We start from the raw sequence: 23,428 nt of genomic DNA, 5'->3' as shown, positions 1-23,428 counted from the left end.
AAAGTATATTATTGGATATGGATTATGAAGAAAATCACCCAGGGATTATTTTACAATTCCTGCAGAATGGTTTGGCTTCGTTTAAGTTCGTTGAAAGTTCAAGTCTCAACAATATCAATTCTGTGGCCAAAGGCCTTTCTAAAAGATCAACGTATTGTAAAGTTTCTTAAAGCAACATCTGTGACCATACATCAGCGAGAAGATTCCACCATGTAACTGGTCTTTAGTTTTGTAGTCTCCTGAAACCTCCATTTGTACCACTACATCAAATTACATTAATAATGTCAACGCTGAAAACAGTGTTTTTAGTGGCAATAACATCTGCAATTAGTCTGAGTGCTACAGGCGCTCTTATCAAAGCATCCTTTTTTTTTAAAAAAAAATTTCATCAGGATAAAATTGTGCTGAGACCAGTATCCTTTTTTTTTTTAACCCAAAGTAATTTCTCCCTTCTGTCTAAACCAAGAGGTCCCCTCATTTTGTCCAAATGTGACACCTTGTAATGAAAAAGATTTTCATTCGCTGGATGTTCACTGTCATGGGCACTACTTGGAAAGGGTTGCTGGTTTCAAGAAGTCAGTCAGACCAGCTGTTGGTACTTTCGGAGGGTTCCAGAAAGGGACAGCCGGCTACGAAGGCAACAATTGTACTATGAAACAGATTGTGCATTAAGATCGGTGAGAAGGCTCCAGTATGACTCATGGCCCATTCTACGGGGGCAATGGTGTCCTGGTCATTTAGAGGGCAAACTTCACATGCTGTGCTGGGCTGCAGTCTAGTCGCCTATATTAAGCATTAGAAGTTAGATGTGCAGGCCTCTGCTGATGCAAATTTTGACCATAAGGTACAACAAGCAGTAGTAGTTTCAAATATTTCTTTTTTTTCCAGCTACCCCTTTAGTTTGACAGTTTATTCTTTCCCCTCCCTTTATTCAATACTGGTTGTCCCAAGTGTGCCCACTGCAATGGGGAAGTACAGGAAAATAGAAAATTGTTTTCATACTAACAGTAATTTTTTCTTTTTTCTGGAATCCTTCCATGGCAGTGGGCATATCTTTCCTGCCCCTCAGTGTTTAGTATTTATTAATCATACCCTGCAGGTATGAGGAGAGGCTAGGACGCACTACCTGCAGGAATTTTTTTCTGTCCTATCTCAGCCAGTGGCGGAGCTTAACCCTAGTGTGCTCACTGCTATGGATGGATTCCCTGTAAAGAACATTACTGTAAACATTAAACAATTTTCCCATATACTTTTCGGCACACTTGGAATTTAGAACAAGGTTGCCTAAAAAGGAAAAAACATCTCTGAGGGCTATTAAAATATAAAAATTAATGTCACCAAAAAGACTTGTTAAAGAATAAAACAAAAAAATAGCTGTTAAAGCGATCTGCTTTTACATTTTAATTCATGTAACTATGGCAACAATAGATAGTTGGATGTGAACTTGTGTGTATGTTTCAAAGCATTTTTGGGACATCCTCATACAAACCGATTCACCTTCACTTCTAAATTAAGACTGCTTAAACTTTGTTTTTTTTTAAATAGGTGTCTCTGGTTCATTCTGGAAGTCCTCATGGCGAAAAATGAAAATAACAGCCACGCTTTCATCAGAAAAATGGTGGAAAATATTAAGCAAACAAAAGATGCCCAATCACCAGATGACCCAAAGATGAATGAAGTATGGATTCAATTAATTTTGTGGGATTTTGGTAATAGTAACTTCACAAAATCAAAAACTTTTCATACGTTAAGTGTCTCTGTATTGTACATTTTCTGACTCAAATGCTGTTTTGCTGAAGAGAACTATTATGCCAAATATTTTCAAGCTTATGCAGTACAAGTCAGGCTATGTATGCGAAATACTGCTAGCTTCATTTATATGCTTATTTATACTTCACGTTGTTGTGTACATAGCATCCATTAAAACATTCTGCTCTATCCTAATATGATTGTTTGGAGGATGAATTTTTAGAACCATGGTGGTCTCAAATTCTGTTTGTTTGAATACTGTATTCTTTTGTAGAAACTGTACACGGTTTGTGACGTGGCAATGAATATAATTATATCGAAAAGTACTACCTATAGTTTAGAATCGCCTAAAGATCCAGTGTTGCCAGCACGTTACTTCACGCAGCCGGATAAGGTATGTTCTGTTCATTTACTGTCTGAACATTTAAAGGGATAAGAGAAGCTTTTCAGTTTATTTACGCATACTATTTTTTTTTTAACTTCCTTTACCTTTCCTCTTTTAATTGGAAATGGAACCATTTTGAATATATATGAAAGCCTATTGTAAGGATTCTTCAAAATGATAGGGAAGGAGATCCGTGGAGTGGTAGAAGGACCCTTAATCAATGCACAACCACTAAGGAGTAATATATGGGGCTAACAATATAGCTGCAATGGGCTAGTGGCCCTAGGGGATGACCTTTGGATATAGCTATAGATATTGATAGAAAGATCACCAATGTATGGAGGAAAAGCAGTAATGCTGCATAGTAACTGGGTATAAAAATAAACTTTATTTAGTATGTTACCATTTTATTTTATTAACATACTAAATGAAGTATATTTTTAACCATATTGTTAGCCCCATATATATTACTCAGTGGTTGTGCATTGATTAAGGAACCTTCTTCTACCCCCCTGCTGGTCTCCTTCCCTATTTGCTCTCCATTTTCCCTTAGATGCACCCATTATGCCCAATTAGGGTATCTACTCTGTGCTGAGCAGTTGTCTCCTCTGTCTAGTTTTCTTCATCATAATTATACATGATGTGATTTTTTTGAGCTCTTTAACATTGCTTGCATTATCTCTAGATAGGGTTGGACTCTTAAAATTGTTTTCTGGCTGGCTACGTGGGATTGCCATCTTTTGAAAATGTCGTCTTGGTTTCCCTAAACAAATCTAACCATGCTAATAGCAAGGTTTGGCTGCTTACTTTTTTTTTTTTTAATTGATTACAAGTTTTATTTCTTGGGGCCCTCTGAATGGAGAAGGAATTGTCAATGTTTTCTATACACTACGCTGAACTTATTGGATAGCCAATAAAAGACGAGGGGACGGGGCAGAGGGAGTCCTCTGACTGTGCAAACATTTGCGGACAGTAATGGGCATAAAGGGAGTAGATGCCACCATGTTTATACTAAAGTTTTACATTTTTAAATACTTTTCTGTGTCGGATTTGGGGCGAAAAGGCACCAACCACACAGATGTTACCCCTTGAACAGGTCAATGGCATTAGTTCACTTTGATACTAGAAAATCATGCCCCTTTAGCACCTAACAATTGTGTATGGCATATTCTGATATATGTGATTTGTTTCTTTATAGAGTATGACAGTCAGACTTGGTTTTAAACTTAAATTATGAAACAAGTGTTCAAGTGGTGGTAAAAAGGTATTGTACAATGGCGAGGCATACAATTACTCTTGAATATGTTTACGCAGCAAAGCAGGTTTATATATTTTGAAGATAATTACATTGGCTTATTTTTTCCAGAATTTTAGCAACACCAAAAATTATCTTCCTGCAGAACTGAAATCCCTTTTCACTCCTGGAAAGGTAAGCAAATATGTGAATTACTGCTGCTTCGCATTTTATTTGATAACATTTGTAAATAGTTATGGTATCTTAAGAGTCTGTCAACAGCATTACATAAGTACCTTGTAATTTGAAGATATTAATTTTGAATACACGTGAAATTCAGATTTTCATTGTCCGTTCAACAAAAGCTACAGAAATGTGAGCTTGCGTTCCCCCTCTTTCAATGTTGTATTTATAAGTACATTTAGATACTATTATTGCTCATTTGCCCCCAGATTCATTAAGCGCTATTACTGGTTAATGCACCAGGTACAGGACACTAACTCATCGACTTGAATGGGAATTAATGCTTGTTTGGCCGCGGTTACCTATAAATGATCTACATGGTCAGATTACTTGTATCTTGTTTTTCTTGCGTAAAGGACATTTTGTTGATTTACCTACAAGTGCTCAAAAGGTTAGAATCGTGAACGCATGACATGTCTAATAGGGATGTTATTTACCGGATGGGAATATGGACTCCCAACACCACCACCAAAGCACAACCTGGCAGTTAAGGCTCCAGTAAAGCCTCTAACCCACTAGCTTCATTAATTGTTTTGTTAACACATAATAAGAGGGTCTCCTTTCCTTTTACTGCATGCTTTCACAATAAAATGTTAATCCTTTTAAATGGGTTATGCTTTAAACATTTAGATTATTATTAGTTCCTCAGTGTCGTCATTGAGAAAAATGTAAATGATAAGCGATAGAAATTTGCTCTTTAAGCAACAGTCCAAGCTGCTGCTAAAAGGAAAACATTTTTTTTTCTTCCAATATGTGCATCAATACAATCCACACAATAAGTAATGGGCTAAGTTGCTGATCGATCCGTTCTCCTGTGATCGATCGGCGAAGATTCTGCTCGGAGGTTCACTAAATGGTTGTCAGTGCAGCAGAAGAGGACCAAAGATGCAAAGTTCTGTGGGGAAGATCATGTGACCAGGCAGTCACCAGATGCAATTGGTGCACTGCTAGAGGGGCTCAAAAAGGGGGTGTGCCCAGAGCCTGTTTCAGAAGAGGAAGGGGATGTGACTTTGTAAATGGCTGCTATAGAAACAATGCTTGTTACATTATAATACATAAAAAAAAGTGTAATGCAGAGTTGTTTAAAAATAAATGATACAAGTATTTTCTCATAGTACAGAACTGATTATTTAAAAACAAAAAGACATTTAGAATATTGCATGATTATTATAGGATCTTGCTTTTGTCGAACTTTCTTTTTTTTTTTTTTTATGGCCAAACGATGGAATGTAGCCCCTCTTCATTTTCTAATTACAAGAAATTGTAATACTCTAAGTGCTGGCTTTAACACAGCGTAGATTCCGCATGCGCATTGGCACGCGGTTGCCTGCTATTGATTAGCTTCCAGAAATACTTAAATTGCCCAGTTGTTCCTTAAAGCTGCAGTTCAAGCAATATCCTACATGTGTTTTTTTTATTTAAAAAAAAAAATCAGTTCTGTACTACCAGGATTTGTTATTTTTAGTTTTTGAACCATTTTTAAAAACATTTTTAATGTATTATAATGTAACAAGCATTTTTTTGTTTGTATAGCAACCATTTACAAAGTCGCATCCCCTTCCTCTTATGAGACTGGCTCTGGCACACCCCTTTTTGAGCCCTACCCTCTCTCTAGCAGTGCACCAATTGTGTGACTGGGCCGTCACTAGATACAATCTTCCCCACAGGACTTTGCATCTTTGCTCCTCTTCTGCTGCACTGACAGCAATTTAGTGAACCCCGAGCCAAATCTTCGCGGACCAATCGGCAACTTAGCTAATCACTTGTCTGTGTAGATCGTATTGATGCACATATTGAGTGGAACTTTTTTATATATTTTTTTTTTTAACTGCTGCTTTAACAACCAAGGAAGTAACTTAATTTACACTTGTCGGTTTTCATGTGGAAAAATAAATGATTCGCTATCGTTCTGATAATATCCTATATTCAGCATTTATAAGATGCGTCTACTTGGTTATTAGATACGTTGATCTAGACCCTTATTGATCAGATATTGTGTTGGATTGGTGCAAATGTATATGAATTTGCATGGTCTATGCTAAATCATTGCAATAACTTCAAGTTTAGTATTTGACGATGTTTGTTTACAACTGGGTTGTCACATTCTTTGTAACATCAGACCATGCTTATTTTAGCCAAAATCTGCTAATGTTCTTGGAGCAGTCAATAAGCCTCTATCAACAGCCGGAAAGCAGATGCAGTCAAAGTCTTCTCGAATGGAGACTGTCAGCAATGCAAGCAGCAGTTCTAATCCGGGGTCTCCAGGAAGGCTTAAGGGAAGGTATGTTTTATTTATTTTTGTATTATGTAATTGATGCAAGTTAAAGGTACATTAGGTTAAAAGTGTGTCCACTTTTTTTTTTTACGTTGATTTAACCAAACCTAAATCCATTTACAATACGTAACGAAAGTGAACAAAAAAGGTCATTCAGCTTGGTCACTGCAGGCAGTTTGAAGCAGATGTGATGTGTAGATGGTGGGGATGCAATTATAGAATAATATATTGAACACTTTACAAGAGGAATATGCCTCATCTGAATAAGACTCTGGAAACAAATATACACTTGTATAGTAACAAAATGACATTGAAAATTTAGTAATTGCCTTTATTCTAGCTTCCCATTTCATATAATTTGCACTATTGAACAATTTCCAATATCAAAGGACCCTGTCTTTGTCATGCCAATTACGTGGAAGATGTGGAGAATTTAGTTTTCTGTGTTTGTGTAATGTTAATTGGTCGTTTTTTTAAACCAAAAAAAGTCCTAGTTAAGTGTGTAGCCTGCTGCTGTCTAAACAACGTGTTTAGCAGCACTCGTAAACTGTGGAAAGATTTTGTTCTACTAAAGCATTTTGATATATGGGTAGGTCTGGGCTCATCCAATTCTATTTTGCTAAACGGTATTGGAATATGTTGCAATTATTAAGGTTCCCCATTAGTCCTTTATAATGTTATAGTCTCATTACTGTGCTTGAACATCTGATAGGCGACTAATCTAATAGATTGTTTTCTGCTTTCTCAACTAATCACATGGATTGAAAGACTTGACAATACTGAACTGGATCAAAGTGAAAATGAAGATTACACTATGATGTCTTCTCCTCTCGCTGGGAAAAAAGGTGATAAAAGGGACGACTCTGATCTTCTGAGGGTAAGCATTCTTTTCTTTTCTAATTATCTTTGTCAACTGGGTATAAAAGCAAGTGAATTGTAAACTATATAATGTTCAAATACGTTATCACTGTTATTGAAGGGAGCATTGTATGAAACGTAACTTAATTTGGTTAAATATACATTGGTTGTGCAGGTATTCTGGTGTTATACTCCGTATTGTGTTACAGGTGCATTAATATTTATTGGGGGAGGCTGTTACATATAAACGGCTGCTTTAACTAAATGAGGCTAAATAGAAGCAAGAAAGTTACAGTATTAAACATAAAATAAATGGATCACAAGATGACCTGTGTTGAACGAAATTGTAATATTTTCATGTTTTTGCTCCAAGTTCACCTTTTTAGGAGAGCAGCTCGCTGTAGATGAGATCAGGTCAGAACTTGCCACTCTGTCTAAAATGGACACTAACTCAGACTTTCAAACAAAATGCGATAGATCTAACTATCTCTATCCATATCCCCCCTTCTGGATATGGCCATTTTCCAACCTCCAAAAGGAAAAATTGAGTCATAGCATAATCTAAATGTTCTTGTGCTGATCATGAGATTTGTTATTTAAAAAATAAATTTAAAAAAAAAGCTTTTTTGGGTGGTGGTGGTGGTGGTGGGGGGGGGGGTGCGGAAGCTTGGTTTCAATTTGTTTATTAGTATTTCACTGACATCTGCTGTCACCATGACAACCTCATCAGGGTCCACTTTAACTTACCAAGTAGGCAAAATATACACAGGTAACATTTATCCAGAAGTTTTAGAATTTGGAGAGTAAGGCCGCTTGCGACTTTAATTTTTTTTTTATCAGTAGCGTTTTAGTAATGCCTTTCTGGTGTAAAACAGCTACATTGTAGCATCACATGGTTGAAAGGGAGCATGCAAACACAAGTAACTCCTGGATAAATGACTATGCATTTTATGGAGGAGAACCTACTGAAAATAATTGAAACAATCGTTTCTCTTTTCTGCTCTAGTCTGAGATTGAAAAGCCCAGAGGGCGCAAAAAAGCATCTCTTATAGATCAAGAGGATAATTTGGACATGGAAGAACTGTCTAAATCTGTGCAGGAACCGAAAACCAGGAGTGGTCAGCGTGGAAGAAAAAGGGCTGCAGTTGTTTCAGAATCAGATGACTCACAGTGGCAAGATGAGAAGAGATTAAAGGAAGACATGCTGGAAAATGAGGATGAACAAAACAGCCCACCCAAAAAAGGGAGAAGAGGGCGCCCTCCAAAGTCTGCAAAAGGGGCCACAGCAAAAGAAGAGCCAGCAGCAAAGACTACAAAAAGAGGTAGAAAAAAGGCAGTAGCAGTAGAAAGTCCACCAGAGGAAGAAGAACAGCAAGAAATGAGCGAAGAACAACCCAGTGAAATTGTAGAACAGAAACGGAAAGGCAGGGGCCAGTCAAGAACACCAAGAAAGGCCCCACAAAGGTATACTTTCATTTTTATTTGTTTTTATTACATGGCTTGCATGGATGGTATATGCTTAATATTTTCTACTTTAATATTTATTCATCAGGCCTAAACAGTCAGTAACTGGTCTTGAAGAATCCACTCCATCTACACCACAGAAGAGAAGAGGGAGACCGCCTAAAACTCCCCCCGTGCAAGTAAAGAAAAGGTATGTTTTTAGAATGTCACATGCGTCATGCCAATATTTCTTTCACATCACTGACCAAGTACGAGTTGGGACCTCAAAAGTTGTATATGTTACCCTGCCTATAGATTGTAAGCTCCTAGAGGCAGGGCCTCTTCAAACACATTTTAATTCTGTCTGTATATGTTACTTATGCCCATAATCATATCTCTAACTGCCCATGAAATATCTCTAAACTGAATGTGAATAACCTTTTGCTCTTTTAATGCAACCATTTATTATAATTCTGACTTTCTGGTTTGTCTCTTATGTAACAAAAATAACTATTTAATTGTAGTTCTCAAACGGACTGTAAAGTATTGCAATGCCCCCTTAAGTGGAGGCGTGTAGTTACTTACAAAATAAATGATAGGCAAAAAGAGATACAAAACTATTTGTATCTAAATATGGAGACAATTCCTTCCTCTGTCAGACCTAGGTAAAAATGTAAGGCGGCGCAATGGAGTGACGTTGCGACCAAAAATTTTGAAACTGGGTAAATTTGATTTTTTTTTTTTTTTACAGACAGTCACCACATGTGACAGTCACCACATGTGACGGTCTCTAAACCAATCAGAGAGCACAGCCAGCCCCCTTCGTGACGTCACTGGCCTTGTCACATAAAATGAAATTTTCACTTTCGCTAGTGGCGACGGCGATGGGTGACGTCATTGGTCGCGTCGCCGGCACAATAAGCACGGCCTAAGAGTAAACCTTTCTATTAATTACATCTTTAGATAAGGGACATTGGGATGCTTTGCGTATTTTAGGTTATTCAGCACTGTTTGTTAGTTAATGGTGTTCTTCGATTGTATTAGATATATGGGCATCTTATCGGGGTTTGTTCCCATACAGTTAGCCTCCTAGTGGTTAGCTGTTCATTCTTTTTCTTCCCATCATCTTTCTGCCTCTGTCAACAGTTACTTTTGAAAACACATGTTCTGTTGTCTGCTATTTTTGTTTATTTTGCACAAGATTGATGAAACGGCTACTAATGTGTGGTGTTATCATATCTGTCATACCTGTTCTTTTATCATATCAACACTGAATGAACTATCATCACTTCCCCCCACTACCAGACCACTTTTTTTTTTTCCCCAAACGTTATTAGGCATAATTAGGTTCACATACATTACATTACATTTCTGGCCTAATACAATATTATTTTCCTTGTTCAAATAGTAAAAGGGTCGGGGGATCACCTTTGAGGGGGCGCCCCTAGGACCACATCATGGTCCATGAGGTGTGGAAAGGAGGAAGAAGAGTGTAGGGGGGAATAAGGGCGGGAGGGGCAAGTCGTCCCTCCCCTCGTCCGGCAGGGCCTTCTTATCCATATCTCAAGGCTCTTCTGCGTTTCCGTAGCTTAGGGAGGTATATTTTGGTGTGGGTTTGCCAGGGACTACCAGATCACTTTTAAAGATGCAGATCCACCCAGTATGACTTATTTTGAAAAGGCGAGCTATACTGTATGTAAGATGCTTTAAAGCAGATTACAATCCTATCTTTCCACCTGTTTTTATACATTTTCTTTTAAAAATAAATATGAATTTAATAACTTTAAAGCTGCAGTTCAAACTGCCGTTTCTAAAAAATATATACAGGAGGGCACCGGGTATACGGCGGGTTTCGTTCCAGGGGCCCGCCGTATAGTGAAAATCGCCGGAAAGCGGATCCGGCAATTTTCAGTTGTTTGCATGCGCAAATCGGCATTTTCGCCGTTCTGCGCATGCGCGACTTATGGTCTGCACGCGCAAACTACAGTATGTGCGCGCAAAATACGGTCTGCGCATGCACGCGTTGCGCAACCGCCCGTTCTGCGCATGAGCAACTTAGGATCCAAGATGGCGGCCCCCTTCTCGGTGCCGCCGTATCGGCGGATCGCCAAAAAGTGGAGCGCCGAGAAGCGGGGCCCTGCTGTATATATTTTTTTCCCATTCAATGTGCATCAATACAATCTGCACACTGACAAGTGAGTCGTTAAGCTGCAGATCGATCCGTTCTCCTGTAATCAATCGCTTTGCTTTGGGTTATTTAATTCAGCATTATGGGAAATGTAGTTCTGGAATATGATTGACTGGGCAGTTACTAGATACAATTGGTGGACTGCTAGGGAGAGGGCGGGGCTCAATAGCCAGAACCTATCAGAAGGGGAAGTGGGCTGTCACTTTGGAAATGCTTCCTACATTAGAAACATTAAAAATGTCTTTAAAACATTTTTATTTTTTTTAAATACGATTTTCTCACAGTACAGAACGGATTTATTTAAAAAAAAAAAAAACACATGTAGGGTATTGCATGAACTGCTCCTTTAAAAGCAAAGTGCTTCGTGAGACCATTCTCCCTTTTTGACTCATCTAGACCAGTTATTAAAGGTATGTTCAAAAATGTAAGGGAGGGAAAATATGGTATGTGTGTGTCATTTTCCCTCCCTTACATTTTGAACATACCTTTAATAACTATATATGTCTGTCTGTAAGGATCCCAAGAGATCCAATATACCGGCACAAGAGATAATCATAAAAAGTGGTTTATTGGGTCCAAAATGCACACAGGACAAAACAGATTTAGCTAGCAATGTCACCTGGTAGTATAGCTTAACTAAGCATTTGAGTAGCTCCATGGCTAATACTATACACCTGATACATAAAGCTTGGCAGCTTGCAGACGCACTTACCAGAATGCCCTTCTACTGTTTCTGTACGTTCTTCCTACCTACCAATTAGATTGTAAGCTCTTCGGAGCAGGGACTCCTTTTCCTAAATGTTATTTTTATGTCTGAAGCACTTATTCCCACTATGTGTTATTTATATTTGTTATTTATAGGATTGTCGTGTGTATTACTACTGTGAAGCGCTATGTACATTAATGGCGCTATATAAACAAATACATACATACACCCGACGTCCCCTGGGGGACCTTCTTCTGGGGTTCGAAATGTTGGGCATATGTGTGCTTTTTGGACCTAATAAACCACTTTTTGTCATTCTCTTGTGCTATGCCGGTAAATTGGATCTCTTGGGATCCTTACAGACTAACTATTTACCCTTTACTGTGTACCACACCTGCCTATGCTGAGGCCTTCTTTTCAGTGTGTTGCCTCTCTCTCTCTCTCCCTCTCTCCCTCTCTCTCTCTGTCGCGCGCAGGTGTGTGGGGGTGTCACGCGCGTGTTAGCCAAGCTTAATAATCAAACATGAATAGACAATACCGTTCTGTGGCTAACTAAATGCTTTTAATTGTGCAAGCTTTCGAGATAGTTCTGCCTTCAAGTGTTAAGCCGCGATCAGCTGTGTTGCTGCAGTCACGTGATCCCACTGGACTACCTGATTGGCTGTGGGAGACTGGGTGGAAACAGCGGCTGATTTTCATTTTAGTATATAATTGGCCTCGTCCTACTTACACACCATTCACTCCGGGAAGAAGCCCGCCCTATGGGCAAAACGCGTTGTGGGACGGACGCATGAGACCTCCAAAGAACTTTTTCTCACTAGGAACCTTTGTGCCAATTTGAATAGAGTGCAGGGCAGGATGATTTGGATCTGGGAAGGGCCTTGCTGCTCAACGGGGATCATATACTGTCATGGACTCGTGATTATTTCATCTTGTAGCCGAGTATTACCCGCTTTTCTAGGTTGATTTGCCCGTATATACATGTATATGCCTGGCTCGACATGAGGGCTTATATTTGGGAATGTTTATATTATACAGGCACATCTCCGTGATATATTCCAATTATAAAACCTTTTTTCTGTTTGCTGTGGGTCAAACATATTATTGTATATGTATTTTTATTCACTATTTACCCATCTCACCCATTGATAGATGTATGGTTGCTATATTGTTTTTGCATACCAATAAGCTTATTTAGTAATATCTTTACTGGTTAATTATTTCTCTGACCATCAGAGCATAGGGTATAGTTATATAGCAGCAGCATTAACTACGGTGTGTTATAGATCTTGTATATACTTCATTTTGTGAGGTTGAGATGTATTCTGTTCACACAGTACAGGATAGGGGAGTATTTTTACCCCTTGTCTCCTTTTGTGGACATTGCTAATGGTGCTATTATTTATTGCATCTTTAAAGGTTTAGGCACATTTTTTTTTTAATGTGTTTTTTTGGGGGGATGGGGGGATGGGTTCTGTTCTGTATGTTTTTTTAAACTGTTAGTGTGACTTACTTTTGTGTCTAATTAAAATACACTTGACTTTTTGATTCTGACTTTATATGTCTATACACATTGAGTGCTCTGAAGGGGATTCTGTTTGTCTTTTGTCCCCAGCACCATCAACCATTATAGAATATTTGTTTTATAATTTGGATTAAGACTGGTTTCTGATACCGTTTGTTTTTTGTAGTGTGAGCGAGTTATATAGATATATATATCACTGTGGCTCTGTTTTGTTTGCTATCTTTATTAGCCCATTCACTAAAATATCTATTTACTTTCAAATGCAAAAGTTACCTATACACTCAACATCCCTGTAGATCTTTGCAATGTTGTTATGCTTAAAGAGGTTAACACACAGTTCATTTATTTTTGTTTAAGTCCTGTTGGACGGCCAAGAAAGGTGACAAGTAAAGAACCTGAATCCGATGAAGAGATGGACGTGTCTCAGAGTAGCCCACCTGTTAGTGACAATATTTCCCGGGAAGAGGATACGGAAGAGGAAGAAGTCAGTAATATTACTGTAAGTATTAAATAATTGAATGTGCCTTGCTAAATTGTTTTCACTTTGGTAAATGGGCTGTTTCTTTTAGGACAGTGGTTCCCAAACTTTTTTGGGTCACCGCCCCCTTGGTTCCATAAACTCATCTCAAGTGCCCCATACCCTACACTATAAAAAGCATTATTCAGAATAGTGGTTTGCACGACCCACTATGGAACATAACAATAAAATTCAAAACAGTAAAAATTCATTGCACATTTATTCAAAATCCAATGAAAACTCTTTAGTTTCATTTTTTTTTTTTAAATGGATGAACTTGATCCAGTGATACCAGCTTTTCAAAGTCTGATAGTCATTTAGCAAGAATCTTAGATATCACATTTAGTAACTACTTCTGTGTTCGTTAAATTCTTAATGCGATGGATGAGCTTGATTAAGTGATACCAGTTTTCCAATGTCTGGTTTAAAGTCACTTAGCAGGAGTCTTAAATCACCATGTTTAGTAATCTGAAGTCGATTTCTTTGCTTGGAGAGAAGTTTGATGACCACACTAAAACCACGTTCCACCAAATATGATGTTGGAAATACAACAAGGAGCTTCTTAACCACTGTCATAGTGCAGGATAGCCATCAAAAATTTCCTTCTGCAACCAAAACTCTTGGTACCGTTTCTTAAAAATTGGCTTTAGCTCAATGTCATTTTGTATTAATATTGGGCGGGCTGTGACAAATATAACACTTATATAGCTAAAAATCTCACTTCATCAACAGGTTCAGTAACCAAGAACACAGGAAAATAAATATCACACTCCATACTATTATGTTCAGGGCTTACCAGCAAAAACTTGAGAAATTACAAAGAAATAACAAAAAACACACGCAGTGACCATTTCTCAAAATGCGGCATACTGTTCTCACTAGAGCTCTGGTGGCGTGTTTACTAAAAATTCCGATAGTTGCCACCAGATTTCAGCACCATGCAGAGGCAGGAACTTGAAGCAAGGAAGGTGTTTCGCTGTCGACTCTAGCCTGGTCAGTTGTAAAAAAGTGAACACGCCCACATGCCAGCCCTTGCCTCTTAGCGCCCCCCTAAGTAATCCTACCCACCCCTGGGTCGTTATCACCCACTTTGGGAACCACTGATTTAGAATAACAAATGAATTCCTCTTTCATTAGGTAATTCATTGTAACATCTAGCTACTAAATTTAGCAGTATGTTTTTGTATAATTTATATTTTCAGAGTGTTTTGCTCAGATCTGTCATTTGAATCTGCCAAACTGTTACATTTTCAGTGCTTCAATTTTATTGCAACTTAAATACATGATGCCAAAAAGGAAAAAAATGTCAGTAGTTCATTTTAAACTTTTTTCTTAAATGCATTAATTTTAAATAGATTTCCAAAAATTGCTACATGCATTCTAAAGCAGTTGCTACAATATGAACAACATTTAAAAAAATAGTTTGCCTCCATATTTGGCCAAATTACAAAAATTATGATATCATCTCAAAATAATCAATATTGACTTGCACTCTCCTTATTTGGCAAAAGTGTGTATATCAGATGCTCCATTTTCTCTCTTCGTGCAATCTCTGCTTTCAAGTTCTCCCAAGACAAAGATTCAAAGTAGCAGCACAGCCAGAGTGGTGTCCAAATATACGCAAATCGCACGCTTTATTCAACCTCCCTTCATCCAGTGCACCTGTATCCACCCGAAACGTAGTGCTTGCTCTTTCACTCTGCATATAATTGAATAAATTGTGCGATTTGCACATATTTGGACACCACTCTTGCTGTGTTTCTACTTTTAATCTTTGTCTTATCCTAAAGTATAATCCTACCGTAAAGATGATAAACGATTTGGGTCAAATAAGTGTTGCTTTCTTTAATGTGATTTTTATAGCATTGCACCCAGTGACTAAAACAAAATAAATGTATGCATAGGTAAATACATAGTGTGTATGGTATGTATATACTCAAAGTATCAAACCTGCATACACATCATTGTTGGTGACTGTATCAATGCATTCCAGGTTAAAAAAAAAATAACATTTGTTTTGCAATGTTCCACAGAACTTGTGAACATAAGCACACTTATGTGACTTAACTATTTACATATACCGTTTAACCTACTTGGCTAAAATCTTATTGTGTGCATATATAGTACTTGGCTAAAATCTTATGGTGTACATATATAGGCATGATTTCCCTCCACCTCCCTTTCCCCTTCCTTTGTCTTTACCCTCCCTTTGCCCTTACCCTCCCTTTGCCCTTACCCTCCCTTTGCCCTTACCCTCCCTTTGCCCTTACCCTCCCTTTGCCCTTACCCTCCCTTTGCCCTTACCCTCCATTTGCCCTTACCCTCCATTTGCCCTTACCCTCCATTTGCCCTTACCCTCCATTTGCCCTTACCCTCCATTTGCCCTTACCCTCCATTTGCCCTTACCCTCCATTTGCCCTTACCCTCCATTTGCCCTTATCTTACCACACAGCACACATGCAGGTGATGTGTGATTAATGTGAGTCTCTTATTTTTTTTTATATAGTATATTTTATATGTCATAAGCTCTTTAAAACCTTTTTGATCTCTCCATCAGGTACGGCGTCGATCATCTAAAAAACGATGAGGGGTGCAGTTACTGTCTAGAACTAAAACAAAATGGAAAGTCTGTTGTAAAACAGAGTGGGAGTATGAGGCTGTTTGTGCACAGGATGGGGTCGCTGAGTGACAACATGCATAAACTTTCAATTTCATACCCCTGCATTTGCAGCCCCAATCGTTGATATCATTAGCTGTGGGTATTTTTGTGATTTGTAATGTGCGCTGGACATGTAGACTTATGAAAATGTAAATAGCTCCTTTTTTAAATGTTTTCATGAAGTGCTTGTATAGCTTTTATTTTGCAGCTTTAAACTGACATCACCCAACTGGCCATCAGATTTTCCAATTTGACGGGGACAAAAAAAAACCAAGCTTGTTAGGATGGAATTGAAGCAATATGGCATTGTTTGTGTTGTATTCTCCTTGGCATTTTACTGTGAAAAAAAAAAAATCCGTTAAAAAAAACAAAAGTACTGTCCATTTTTTGTTGCCACTGTTTTATTGTGAAGTCAAATGGTAATTTTACCTCCATGTATTTAATCTCTTGTTTAATTCTGGGTACCTTTGCCCTTCATGGTGCTTACCTGGCTCTGCTTTTCCAGATACAAGATGTTCAATAGGATAACACAATACACTGCAAAGGCAAATTGTGAACTTGTCCCAATGTTGTATCATCCTACACCTCAGTATTGATGCCAGGCATTACTGGCTGTCTTGTGGCATTGCAAATCATAAGGAAGATGATTTCAACTATTTTAATTTTGAAAGTGTTTGTGCTTTGAAATAATGTATTAAAGACGCTACCTATTTTATCTTTCAGTTTTTAGTAATCGATCAATAAAATAGTCTAACAGATTTTGTCCCCGTCCCCGTCCCCCAAGTATGTCAATGCATTTAGATACTTGAATACTATGTCCCAGATTTAGTAAGTGGTGCTAAGCCGTGGTGCACTTAAAGGGGCAATCCATGCTAGGACCTGAGTGACCTGTTTGAGGTATCTCACCTGGGTAATTGATACTTTTTTTTTTTTTTTTTACCCATATCTGACACAAACCTATTTTTAATTTATTTTTTAACGTTCGTTTGGGAGAGGTTTAATTTTCTCTGGCTGCTCCCTTTTGTCTGATGCCAAGTGCTTGTAAAGCCAGAGTCCTCCCTCCCAACCTTTCCTTAACTGTATTGCTTCTCTAATAGGGACAGGGTGGGGATAAAGGCAATGAAAACACCTGATTGACAAACACTTTCCCATTCAGAGGCCCCAAATAAATTTGATTGGTCGAGTGTGGGATTGCTCCTTTTACGGTGCACTAAGGCTTAGCTCCATTTTCAAAGTCTGTGTGTGTTCATTAGGTGGACATTACTGCACTGCCTTGTTATATATTGAGGTATAAACAGTATTAAAAAAAAATGTTTATTACAGTGTAAAGCAAAATATAAAAGCAATTATTCAAGCAATTTGTCCTTTGTAAAGCTGTGCTAGAATTACAGGCGTCTTGTCCTTTTTATTTAGGTTTTGCATGTCTTTGGAAAAAAATAAGAGTGGGGGGTGGTGGTGTCTTTTTTTTTTCTTGAAAGTAATATTTTCTATGGATAATGCAAAAGTAGCTCCTATTTCCTATATTTCTGTGCCAAGCAGAAACTGTACATTCTAGACTTGTAGTGGAACAAAGCATTTAAGTTTTCGCTATTCCTGCTATGGAGATTGATATAAAAATGGTACAAAAACACCCTAGAAAACAAGCTCTGCATTCTGTAATTTGAATGTTATTTTTTTTTTGTCTCATGCATCCCCCACTGTTATCCAGATCCCACGATTGGACTGGTTGATTATCTACATGCATCGTGGAAACTTAATAGCACTGTAAATTTTAAAGTGCATCTGATACTAGAAACATGTACCTCAGAACCATTCTTGTTTATTTTTGCCCTTGTTAAAATATATTTATAATAATGGATTTCCTTAATTTAAGGAGAAGATGCATTTTAAATATCTACAAATGTATTTTATCTTCAAATCTTATTTACATTTGCTCTTCGTTTTCATGAGATTAAATTGTATAAATTGTCTATTTGTCTGTCAAACAGTCTTTTATCTTGCATGACTAATTTCCTTATGTTCTATACTTCAACATAGTGTAGTGTGAGAAATACAGGCACCATATGAAACACATACTTGCATCTCCATGCAGCGCTAGTAAGCAGTGGTTTGTTAATTAAGTACTGTTGGTGTCAGATTTGCTGCTCCCTATAGAGATGTTGTAAAGAGTGTGTCTGAATCATACCTTTTCCTACATCAGCACTGCACCACACTGTTGACCCTGGTATTCTAACATAAACGGCAAAGAAAAATGCTTTCTGACAATAGCTTTGATAAACACTCAATCCTTGTAATCTGGAAAATCACGCTTTGCCATCTTTCTGATCAAGGCTAGTTGGTAGCTTTCAAAGACCTAATGGTTTTTATACATTTTCTACTTTGTTCAAGAAAACCATAACGGTAGACTAGTTAAATGATTAACTGTTTCCCATTAACACAGTTTTCGTAATTGGGAGATTGGTAACTTAATATATTCACATTATGTTCAGCAACTCCACGGGATGTTAACCTCTCTGTCTGTCCATTCTACGTTCTGTCGATCATCAAATGTGAAAGTTTTGTATCCTCATTGTTGTAATGTATTGGCTAATAATGAAGGCTCAGAAAAAGAACTTCGGGCAAAATATGTTGATGCCATTTTCCTACTTTGCAATACATGTGGTAGTATTGCGACCAAGACCAGGTTATGAAATAGAACTGAATTTGAACATTGGTATATGGGTTCAGCCAAATGGTTTTTGTTATATATTTGTATTTTTAATCTTGATGCATTGTGGATATTGAAGTAAAGAGAATGGAAGCACTTGAAGAAAAAACTAAAACATATTTTGCTTCAGGGTTAGTATACTTGTGGTTGGATCTGTAAGATATGCAATTACATTTTGTATAATAATTATAAAGCTTTACAGTCATCCTGGGATGATAGTTCTAAAGAGGAATGCGTGTTGAGTGTTATGCTCTCACATTTTGTTAAATTTTTCTTGCTGAATAAACCACTAATATTCTAACCCCACTAAACTACTGTATATATGCTTTTTTGTTTATTCTTACACGCTACTGCTATACGTGGGATTCTGTTTTTTGGTGTTTATTGCTTTGTTTGCCACTGTTTTCTTATTAAAAAAATAATCTGTTAATCAGTCATAATGGAAAAAAAATTGACACATTTGAATTTGATGTTCAGCGGTGCACTTTTTTCATTTTAGTTTCAATAATCCCTGTGATGCCTTTGTCTTTAATCTGGGAACTGGCTGCCACAAGAGGTGAAATTTAATAGGAAAGGATGCTTCATTTCCAGTGCTTATCTGTTGTAACTGAAAGTGCAAGATGATCAGTCCTGGTGGTTTTTAGGTTAAAACCGGAATCCCCATCAATACTTCAAACAACTGAGACCAATGTGGATAGTTTCCTGATTAAGAAGCTGTGGAGACATATAACTTTAGCCATCAGTGGGGCCAAGGGCTGTTTTGTCCATTTTCCTTTTATTCTCGGTTTTATGATTTTGGATATTATTGTATCACCTATAACTAGAAGTTTACACATTATTTGTTATAGGTCAACACTTAGATATTTGTATTCGTTATTTTTATTACACATTTTATTTGATTAGCGCTCTACATGACATTAAAGAGTCATAAGCACAAGACGAGCACCAAAAATAGTCTTGGGGGCCTGGATTTGTGCAGTGATTTTTCCAGGGCAACGTATGACAACGTATGACAACGTGTGACAATGTAAGATGGCAGCGCATGTAGGGAGCCAAAAAACAGGCATAAAGGTTCCTCCTATGCACAGATAAACAATGAGTAACCGTACGGATCAGCTAATAAGCAAAAGGGACATTATGTTTATCACAAAGTAAACCGTATTAAATTCCGAATGCCTTCCGTCTGAGTAGAGCCAGTAACATATAGATCCACGTCTTAGATGATGTTTAACCTGGTCAATAGGCATACATCTGAGACTGGCAATAGTGTTTGTTCCAAGAAAGGCCCCACTACAGGTTAATAAGAAGCATTATTGCAGTTGGCCATCCTGATACTGGACCAGTGCAAGACAATACGTTCTTCGAGCTGCTGGTGGTCAATTTTCTCAACATTCCGCAAGGACATCTAATAATGTACACAGCAGATATTGATCTTTCTGTGTAAGTTCTCGCACTGTTCGAATGGGTAGATTTGGTTGCCCAGGATTAAACTGTTGCAGTTAATGCCCCCGCTGCACTAAAAATACACCGGTTTTGGTGAAAGTAAGTTTAAACCTGGGGTATTGTACTTGTCTGGATCGGTTTACGCAATCATCACGCAGATGTGTTCTTTTATAGCTGAATCGAGGTTTACGGTTTAGCTTGCTAGGCCACCTCTGGTCACTGGTTAGAATATCCCATTTGGAGTCTAGCATTCTTGATCACTAAAATAGTAGAGAATTTGCTTGTGATAATAAAGTCACCACCGGTGATCTTCAACGTATTTGGTTTTAGCAAATTAGTGTGCTTAAGACTCCCAAATTATTCTTAATTAGTATAGCATTATATTTTCATTGCAGAAATGTATTACCAATTTCCGTGAGGTGCTCCTTTCCAATATCAGGGTCTTTGGCAGTTCTGGAGACACTTGCCATCTACGAGAAGGAGAGTCCTTTTTTCAACGACTGGGTGCTGGCTGTTCACATGGAGGATAATGTTTCTATTGATCGGTTTGTGGTATGTACAGGTGCTAATCTGAAGGTCATGTTTGTTAAACTGAAAGTCCAGGTAGTGTTTGTAGTCTCCCTGCTCCAGATTGGTTTAACTATTGTGTCTAGGCTATTGAGAGAGTTTTTGATTTCCTGTAGTGAGTCCACAGTGCCAGGCCAAAAAAAAAATAGTCAATGTAGTGATGGTAACAAGTGCCCCATTCAATTAACGATGGGTTGCTAAATATATGGGTAGACTCCAATCAATGCATGTAAATGTTGGGAACACCAGATTTTGTATATACATTTTTTTAAATTTATTTTCTTTAATCACTGACGTCACAGGGACACCTGCTTTTTTGTTTTGTGTGCCATTTTTACAAGACGGGGCTTTAAAATGAACTTTTGCATCTCCTATTGTTATCTTGACAAACGTCCCAACGTGGACTTAAACGTTGATCGCTGAATAAAACACAATTAAGAGAAAAATCCAGCGTGTGTGTGAAGCTTTATTAGCAAACCCTTTCAAATAGGGTAAGGATACAACACTTGAGAGCCTAACACTTTTCACGCTGCCCACAGCGCATCATCAGAGGCTTCATAATGGTGGAGAATACTAAGAATCAAAAGATTAATAACATGAGGTATGTGTACAGGTATGTATGTGTGTATATAAATAAATGAAGACGTTTTGGACTCGGCTTGGTTTTTAATTCATTTGAAATTCAAAAAAGGCACTCATGAGACCCCCTCAAAAAAGGTTGTCTTTGAAATGAATGTACGGTCCATGACTAAAATTTGCTCGGCCCATTGTTCAGCTCTAAATATACCTAGGTATATTTCTCTTGTCAAATATATATGTTTTTATTAATCTTTTGATTATTAGTATCTGATATTCAGTATCTGGTCTGTATGGGATGTTCAGTGGGGATTTTTATTATATCATTATCACCATGTTTATTATTATGCCTGATGTGTTCAGATTAGTTGTTTCTATTATAGTCAATGTTCCCATGTAAATGTATTACTTGTTTTCTCTTTCCATTTACTCTTTTTGAATTACGGTCTATTTGTGACACTGTCACTTTAATGATGGAGAATATATAAACATCCGTTTTCCCTTTTACCATTATGGATCCTCTGAAGCGCTGTAGGCAGCGTGGCACACATTATGCCATCTTTAGTGTTGGATCCGTGTACACTATTTTAAGAGGTTTGCTAATAAAGCTTAAAGATTAGAAATAATGAGTATTTGATTGTACTGTACATTTGAATGGGCAAAAGCACTATTGGCCATATTTGGGGTGGGGTTGGTTGGGGGGGGCAGAGTGGATAGCAGGGGTAGTTTCCCTGGGGTGGGTGGTAGGGCCTCCCGGGAGGGGTGGGGAGGTAGCGTGAGTGGTTAACCCCGTCACTACCTTAGCAATTAGCCATGGAGGTAATGTATGTTCAATGTTTTAGTATTTTATATTATTTATATATACAGTATTGAAGCAGGGGGTCTCTGGAGGTGAACCCTGTTAGTGTCAACTCCAGGGACACCTTGCTTCCGGAGGTATAGACCTCCGTAGGGGGGGGCCGGTACCCGCGCCAGCTCGCATTTAAAACTTCTGTACCACATGGGCCCAGTTAGAAAGGCTATCAGCACCCCCTATGGAGGCTGCAGGGGCAGCCTATATGTAAAGACCATCTTTACAGTGACCCTTTTTTAAGTGGCAAGCTGTGTGGAGTTTAACAGGGAAGATTATTGGACTCGTCTCTTATCCTAACAGACTTCATCTTTCTCTTCTCAGGTAGGGCAACTGTCTCTAACTCACCCTTTGCTGTGCATATTTTATTAATTTCAACTGCTAACACGTGGTTAGGACAACTGTCTGATTTAGAAATAACATTTGTCATGTGTGCCTCATGTGCTAATTGATAGTGTACTTTTACACGAAATGCGTAGGAGGGTGTTAACCTCCACTTTTAAGATGGATCAATAAAGAAGAACTTTTAAACACATTGGCTTGGGACCCACTCTTGGCGGTGCGCTAGTTTTTTCCTTTTTGTTCTCCGAGACCAGCATCTCTTGATCTGGCTGCACGCCTATCAGGACATTGGAAAGGGGCATTTGTGAGCACTATTCTTTATTCTCTTTGAATACTTATTGTGAGTCCAGGAACTATCCCAATGAGGGTTTGATTGGGGTTTTCAACCTTACACCTTGCCCTTCAGGGATTATTGGTCTATCTGGGGACTTTACTACAAGCATCATCTTATATACCCCCTTGTCCTATCCTGTTTATTTGCTTATTGCATACATTTGAATACTAAAGGGATTCAGCGTTGGAGCACCTTTGTCACTTAAACCTTTGGATGCTAATTGAGCTGTCTGGGCAGTACTTAATTCGGTCTGGACTTCTTAGACCTTTATATCTAGGGACAGGCTGGGGAAACAGCCATCTGCAGGGTCAGCAGCCTACATGTAAAGGAGCCCGTGTTTAAAGTGGCCCTTTTTTAAGTGGAAAGTAGTGTGGAGTTTAACCGGGAGTTAAACATGAACAAGTGGACAACAGAACACCTACTGGCCCTGAATTCTTGATTTGAACTGTGCTGGAAAGGAGGACATTTTCTATCCAAGACCTCACATCTGAAAACTAAACTATTGCTGCCATGCTGCCTCTACTATTTATATTTGCTGTAACCTCACTTTTCAAAATGTGTTTCTACCAGCCTCATTGTCTCTAACTCTTTTCATATATTTCCATCTCGCCTTCCTTCGCCACTTCTCGGTTCACATGCACTCCTTTCATACGTGCACCCTCTGACACCACAGCTACACCCCCTGCACTAAAACACACCCCTACAAATCATCCTCACACATCTTTCCATGCTTCTCCTTGCTTCTGGGGATATCAATCCCAATCCTCGTCCCTGCATTATTTCTACATGCTCTCGTCTTTGCCTCCCACATGAAACTTCTACTCCTA

General features: G+C 38.2%; 1 protein-coding gene across 1 annotated transcript in view; it reads left to right on the top strand.

Annotated features, from left to right (window-relative positions):
* Positions 1–19,630, top strand: part of PDS5B (PDS5 cohesin associated factor B) — a 104,294-nt gene extending 84,664 nt beyond the window's left edge. The window contains exons 27-35 of the mRNA XM_075592136.1: positions 1,546–1,678; positions 2,024–2,143; positions 3,501–3,563; positions 5,747–5,892; positions 6,655–6,763; positions 7,751–8,208; positions 8,297–8,398; positions 12,964–13,105; positions 15,681–19,630. Coding sequence (XP_075448251.1) covers positions 1,546–1,678; positions 2,024–2,143; positions 3,501–3,563; positions 5,747–5,892; positions 6,655–6,763; positions 7,751–8,208; positions 8,297–8,398; positions 12,964–13,105; positions 15,681–15,710 — 1,303 coding nt within the window. The 3' untranslated portion in view covers positions 15,711–19,630. The remainder of the gene's footprint in view (positions 1–1,545; positions 1,679–2,023; positions 2,144–3,500; positions 3,564–5,746; positions 5,893–6,654; positions 6,764–7,750; positions 8,209–8,296; positions 8,399–12,963; positions 13,106–15,680) is intronic.
* The last annotated feature ends 3,798 nt before the right edge of the window (positions 19,631–23,428 follow it).

The sequence above is a fragment of the Ascaphus truei genome, chromosome 3 (assembly GCF_040206685.1).
Source record: "Ascaphus truei isolate aAscTru1 chromosome 3, aAscTru1.hap1, whole genome shotgun sequence".
In the NCBI taxonomy this organism is placed as follows: Eukaryota; Metazoa; Chordata; class Amphibia; order Anura; family Ascaphidae; genus Ascaphus; species Ascaphus truei.
Note: the sequence above shows the minus strand (reverse complement) of the source record. Positions and strands in the feature narration are given on the sequence as shown.